The sequence below is a fragment of the Neophocaena asiaeorientalis genome, unplaced genomic scaffold, assembly GCF_003031525.2.
Source record: "Neophocaena asiaeorientalis asiaeorientalis breed wild unplaced genomic scaffold, Neophocaena_asiaeorientalis_V1.1 scaffold771, whole genome shotgun sequence".
Classification (NCBI taxonomy): domain Eukaryota; kingdom Metazoa; phylum Chordata; class Mammalia; order Artiodactyla; family Phocoenidae; genus Neophocaena; species Neophocaena asiaeorientalis.
The window spans coordinates 525,038-531,637 of record NW_020171822.1 but is presented as its reverse complement, the minus strand read 5'-3'; the positions used below and the strand labels follow the sequence as shown (position 1 = coordinate 531,637).

Sequence of the window (6,600 nt, the reverse complement as noted above, 5' to 3'; positions counted from 1 at the left end):
AAAAAAATATGCTTTTTCAAACAATACACTCCCACGGCTTCCCCCGAAGATTCTGATATGGCCCCCATCCCTGAAGGTGGTTCCCTCACAGCTGAAAATCACTGGTTTATGATATCTCCAAAGAAGATTACAGTTTAAAGATGGAAATATTTTTAATAGTTTGGTATTCCTCCTCCCATCCCTCAACCACTCACAGATGTTGTACTTTCCTCTGGTATTCTATGGGTTCTTTTCAATATGTTTACAAACTGCTCAGGTCTCCTGGTTAGGTGGCAACCAAGAGACCAACACTAGGCTCAAATCCAGTTACTACCTGGCAGTGTGTGAGTCCCGCCACTGGAGCCAAATCCTATCAGCTGACATTTAACCTAGTCTTACCAATAGCAGTTTACTAGGGACTTCCAATACCCACATTATACATCTGCTCATGGTGTGAATTGGGGTCTACTTTTCTCTACTACTCACTATGAATTTCAAGGGTCGTGGCAAAGATTGTGTCAGTGATTTGGGCCAACTGTTTACAAGGAGAGAAAGCCTTAATTCTTGTTAAGCGACCTTGGTGTCTGATTTACTCAACTTGTCAAATTTATGTACTACATAGAAAGCCTTTAAAAACTCATTAAAATCAATGCTTCCATCTTTGTTTAAGTCCATCCTTTCGGTGAGCTCATCTAACTGGGAATCATCAACACAGACACGGTAGTGACTTTTGAAAAGTTTCCATATGCTACGAAATTCTTCCATGGAGATCAGGCCTAAAAGAATATAGGAGAAGGTCATGAGTGTTCATTTTAAGACCCACCTTAGAGAGGGGTGGGGAAAGCCATACTGACTGAATAGTCCCAATTAGCAGCTCACTAACATGCCTGACCATCGAGACACTGAAGGAAATGGAAAAGTAAGATTGTAAATATAAGAAACAATATGTCACTTTCAACTACCAAGTGATCCTGAGATTCTTCTAAAGTTGGAATGAGTGAACAGTGAAGGAATGGGGCGGGGGAGATTGTAGATGTGGTACTATATGTAGCATAGAAATTACAAGATCTAAAGCCTAAGGGAGAGGGACATGGAAGGAGGGCAGAGAGGAGAGCTACATCAAAGCAGAGGGAGAATTAACCCTGGGATTCAAAAAGAGGATTGCGAACAGTGGCTCTGCCATTTTCTATAGGCAGTAATTTACTTTTGTGTTTTGATTATTGATTTTTTGGTATTCAATGGTCTCTGCAGTTGGGGATCATCTGATGATTTTTTTTAAGTTTGAAAATAAATAATTGCGCATCAAAGCTAAGCAGAAAATGAGTTCTTAGTCCCCAAAACAGAATCAGAACTCTAGGAATGATTTTTATTGCCAGGAATAAGTACAATTTTTAAATGGACAGTGAATTATCTTTTCATCTGTGCTGGTGATTTATAAAAGGAGCTATTCTTGTCTGACTAATGGATATATAAGCCTATACTATATGGACTCGAATAGAGAGTCTGTGGCCAAACTAAAAAACACAATAATATTAAACATGAGTTTATCCCTACCCCCCACCCCTGAGTTAAATCAAGTTTGGATGAAGAATGCAATAGATGAAAACAGAATTCTGGTTTAAAAAAACAGACTAGCCTTTGCTTTCTATTGCTACTGAACCAATCAAAGTGAACCTACCTGAGTGATTAGAGTCAATGACATTAAAGATGATTTGCAGGTCAGATCGGTATCTGTACACTGTTTCAATCAGAGTAGACTGAACCTAAAATAAAGACTAAGTGTTAAGACATATAGAATTTATAACAGGTCAATTTTAGTAAAAGTAACAAACACACAACATGGTCACCAATTCGAAGTATGTGATTTAGATAGAAATTTGAGAAGGCAGGCCTTCCTTGGAGGCCCAACCCTCTTAAATCAGATAAAAGACCATGCTCTTGCGTTCTTTAGCGCCTGCAGTCTCTGTCCCTTAGGGGACGGGCCAAAGCGAATCTGTGTGCCAGGCTCTGCACTGACAGCTTCTATGGATTATTTAATTCAGTCCTCAATGTAGTGGAATAACTGAGGACATGGAAAGGAGACGTGACCCATGAGCCGCCCCCCAGCAAACCGGGGGCATGCGAATAAGCCAGAACTGCAAACAGTCCTGGATGCTTTGAGCCCCCCGCCCCCTGGCAAACAGGGGGCCTGTGAAGAAGCATTGAGTGCTTTGGGCACTGATCCATGAGATGTCCTCAGTATAATCAGAATGGTGGGAACACAAGGAAATGTCCTTGTGCTGCTTTTGCGCTCAAGGACGAAGCACGGCATGTCTTCAAGAAAGCCCATTGTTGCTTGTATAATCAATAAAAGCATATGTTTCTGCTTTGGCATTTCTGGAACGTTAAGAAAACAAGTCTTAAAATGAAAACACAGATAATGCTTAAAAGCTACCACAGCAGGAGAGACGGCGCTGTATTGCCTGAGCGAGCGGCAGCCCTCTACTGCTGTGCCTCGGCATAATTCATCTCGTGTGATGAGCTTGCTTTCGGCCCTGTCATAAGATAACTGCAACACCTCAACAATAGCCCCAAGGAACAGAACTATTATTATGCCCATTTTACAGGCTGGAAGACAGAGAGGTAAAGTAAGTTTCCCAAGGTTCACATAGCTGGTAAGTGGGATTTGAATCTTGGCCTGAAGCCAAGGCCTGGGAGCTCAGCCACCATGGTAAAATGTCTCTCAAGTGAAGCCAAAAGCCTCCTTTCTGTGGATATTTTAGTTTCCCACGTGCAGTTTTACTTCCCTTTTCCTGCTCAACTTCTCAACTCTCCTGCAAACAATCACCCCAGTTCTAGTTCCCATCAGCTCACTTTCAGCCCAATATTATAACTAATTGCTGATGAGTTGTTAACTAATAAGTACTGGGGGGTCTGACAACTCTCCCTGGGATATTCCCATTTTAATAAGAAATTCTAAATTTTAAAATTCTTTAAGGTATAAGATGTCATATCAGTAAGTCTATACTTACTGACAGTTAATAGGAGTATGTTGAGTATTTTAAAGAGTATTATATGAAAGAATAGATGTCATATATGCCCTTCTGGTGGACAGCACTTAAGAGAAGAATCACATATGTGACACAGATTTGCTTGCAGAAGCCTTTTCTTCTTTTTTCTTTTTGCCTATCCTTAGAACACACAAACTTCCTGAACAGATCACAATGTATCTGGAAGATCCCCCTTAGGTCTTTCCTAAGAGTGCCATGCCCACCCATTAGACGATTCCACTCCCAACTTTTCAAAGAACTAAGGAACTCTTAAAAGTCGTCCAAAGGCTGTTTGACGCCAGCCAGGTTTTAGCCGGGGGCTGTGTTTCACTTACCTCTTTCACAGGTTTCTGAATGTGGATATCCTGGAAGCTGGACATGTAGTCAACATTTCCATCTTTGTCTGTGGTTACCAGATGTGAACTCAGGGATCTCCATGGCAAGTTTAGCCCCAAAATGTTCTCCATGGAAAAAGCCCACTGGCCCACAGAAAGTTTTCCTAACGACAACAGCAACAAAGCCCATAAAATTGGTTGATAATTTGATAAAAGATGCAACCTCATCAATGGAGCAAGCAGACAGCCTTGGTTTTGAGGCCTGGGTGCCTCTGCTCCCCTTTATGATCTGTCCTACCAGACCCCCCGACTCTGAGGGAGGAATAACCTTTGGGGTTCTGCAAGTCTTTCCTTTACTGTTATGGGTAAGCAATCAGAATTTGGGTATACTATATTTTTTCCCTTTTTTTTTTTGTGGTACGCGGGCCTCTCACTGCTGTGGCCTCTCCCATTGCAGAGCACAGGCTCCGGACGCACAGGCTCAGCGGCCACGGCTCATGGGCCCAGCCGCTCCGCGGCATGTGGGATCCTCCCGGACTGGGTCACGAACCCGTGTCCCCTGCATTGGCAGGCAGACTCTCAACCACTGCGCCACCAGGGAAGCCCCGCTTTTCTTATTAACAAAGTAAGGTATGTTTATAATAGAAGATTTGAAAACACAAAAGGACATAAAGGATAAAAGATTAATTTTATTTTTAACATTTGGGCATATTGTTCATGTCTCATTTTCCCAGGTAATATCCTTTCATCCCCTAAAATTATACGTGGTTTTTTGAAATATAAATACCTTTATTTTTTCTGATTATTAAAGATATGTTCTTCCATGTATATAAACATGTATATATAAATGTATATATATTTTATCTTTCTTAAAGCCAAATATACTTTATACCATGTTTTACATACGTGTATTACATATGGCAACACACACACATAACAAACATATATATTCTAGCCTGAATTTTTACTTACAATAAATCATGGACATGCATCTACGTTAATAAACATAGATCTACATCATTCTTTTAACGGCTGTGAAACTATTCCATTATTTTCTTAGGATCATTCCTAGAAGTGGAATTGCTGGATCAAAGGGTATGTACATTTTTAAGCCTTTTGATATATATCGCCAAACTGCTCTCAAGAAAGAGTAGCCAGGGGGCTTCCCTGGTGGCGCACTGGTTAAGAATCCGCCTGCCAATGCAGGGGACACGGGTTCGAGCCCTGGTCCGGGAAGATCCCACATGCGGTGGAGCAACTAAGCCCGTGCGCCACGACTACTGAGCCTGCACTCGAGTCCGCGTGCCACAACTACTGAGCCCGCGTGCCACAACTACTGAAGCCCGCACACCTAGACCCCGTGCTCCGCAACAAGAGAAGTCACCGCAATGAGAAGCCCATGCACCACAATGAAGAGTAGCCCCCACTTGAGGCAACTAAAGAAAGCCCACGTGCAGCAACGAAGACCTAATGCAGCCATAAATAAACAAACAAACAAATAAATAAATTTATTAAAAAGCAAAAAAGAGAAAGAAAGAGTAGCCAGGGACTTCCCTGGTGGTGCAGTGATTAAGAATCCGCCTGCCAATGCAGGGGACCTGGGTTCGATCCCTAGTCCAGGAGGATCCCACATGCCGCGGAGCAACTAAGCCCATGTGCCACGACTACTGAGCCTGTGCTCCAGAGCCCACGAGCCACAACTACTGAAGCCCGCGCACCTAGTCCGCACGCTCCACAACAAGAGAAGCAACCACAATGGGAAGCCCACGCACTGCAAGGAAGAGTAGCCCCTGCTTGCCACAACTAGAGAAAGCCCGCATGCAGCAATGAAGACCCAACACAGCCAAAAATAAATTAATTTTTAAAAAAAAGAGTAGCCATTTTACATTCCCACCAAGACGATTCCCCAAACACTTACCTGCTAAGGACATAATTCTTTTTTTTTTTTAATTGAAGTTTAACGCATACAGAAAAGTTCACAAAACAAATACAGAACTCAGTGAATTATCACAAAGGAGTTTCTTATGCAACCACCACCAAGGACAAGAAATACAATATTGCCAATATCCAAAAGCCCCCTCTGTGGACCCTCATAATTACTATCACCTCCCACTTTCCCAAGGAGAGTCACTATATTGATTTCTAACACTATAATTTACTTTTTGCCTTTTTTGATCTATATATAAACAGAATCATAAAGTAAATATTTTGGGAGGAATCTTACTTCCTTTGCTCAACACTAAGTTTATGAGATTCAGCCATGTTCCATTTAGTTGTAGTGTCTTCATTTTCATTGATGTATAGTATTCCACATATTCAAAATTTATATACCCATTCTATTGTTGGTGGACATTGGATTATCTACAGTTTGGTGCTATTATAAACAGTGCTGCTAAGAACATTCTGTACATGCTCCTTTGGTGCATTAAACCTATAGCTCAATTTGGGGAGAATTTATATCTTGACAACTTTGGCCCTTGAACATAGTAATACCCACCCATGTATTTCAGCTCTTTTTTATTTCGTTTAATAATATTTTAGAAATCTCACACATCAATCATTTGGTTTCCTTCTCGGTACTTGATTATCTATTGTGAATGGTATCTTTTAAGATTTTCATTATCCCTAAGTTAATGGCTGCCTATACCAGTTATCAGTTTACTTCCACCCACTTAAAAATCTACCTTTCTTTGCCGTGTTTTGTGATATTGGAGCTGAACCCTGTAAATATTTCTCCTTTGGCACCTGGCATAATGCTAGGCTTTGTCAGCAGAGGGTGCAGGAAGAATGCTCTAAGACATAGCAGAAGAAACGGCTCTGGTGTACTTTGCTTCTTGCTTCTACAGCATAGCATGGCTGCTAGGTGTGTGGGAAATGCAGTGGCACCCATTCGCTAGTGAATTTCATGGACACCACAGTGGGTGGTTCCCTTGCCAGCAGTGTGTGGGAGACACAGTGGTGCATAGCCCAAAGAGAGTTTTGATGGCACCACAGTAGGTGGCTCCATTCTCTTCCTAGCCCACTAGCTACAGACCAACTCTGACCTGAGACACCTCAGTGAACTTTCACCCCATCCAGCGGGCCAGAGTGACACCCTCTCCAATGAGGTCTGAATCTTAGCCTTTGTTGGAAGTAGGGGACTCTTCCAAGCTTGTTCCTTCCTTGGATACTCTCTCTCAGCCTTAGAGACAGTAGTTGTTCCCTACACTTTCTGTTCTTGTATTCTTTAGAGTTCTCTTTTATTCCTACTAGTAATT

The 6,600-nt window shown here is 42.0% G+C and overlaps 1 protein-coding gene across 1 annotated transcript in view; it reads right to left on the bottom strand.

Moving 5' to 3' along the window:
• Positions 1-546: 546 nt before the first annotated feature.
• Positions 547-6,600, bottom strand: part of PPEF1 (protein phosphatase with EF-hand domain 1) — a 109,815-nt gene continuing 103,761 nt past the window's right edge. The window contains exons 15-17 of the mRNA XM_024739360.1: positions 3,344-3,507; positions 1,658-1,742; positions 547-755 (exon numbers count right to left, since the gene is read on the bottom strand). Of these exons, the coding sequence (XP_024595128.1) occupies positions 547-755; positions 1,658-1,742; positions 3,344-3,507 (458 nt within the window). The remainder of the gene's footprint in view (positions 756-1,657; positions 1,743-3,343; positions 3,508-6,600) is intronic.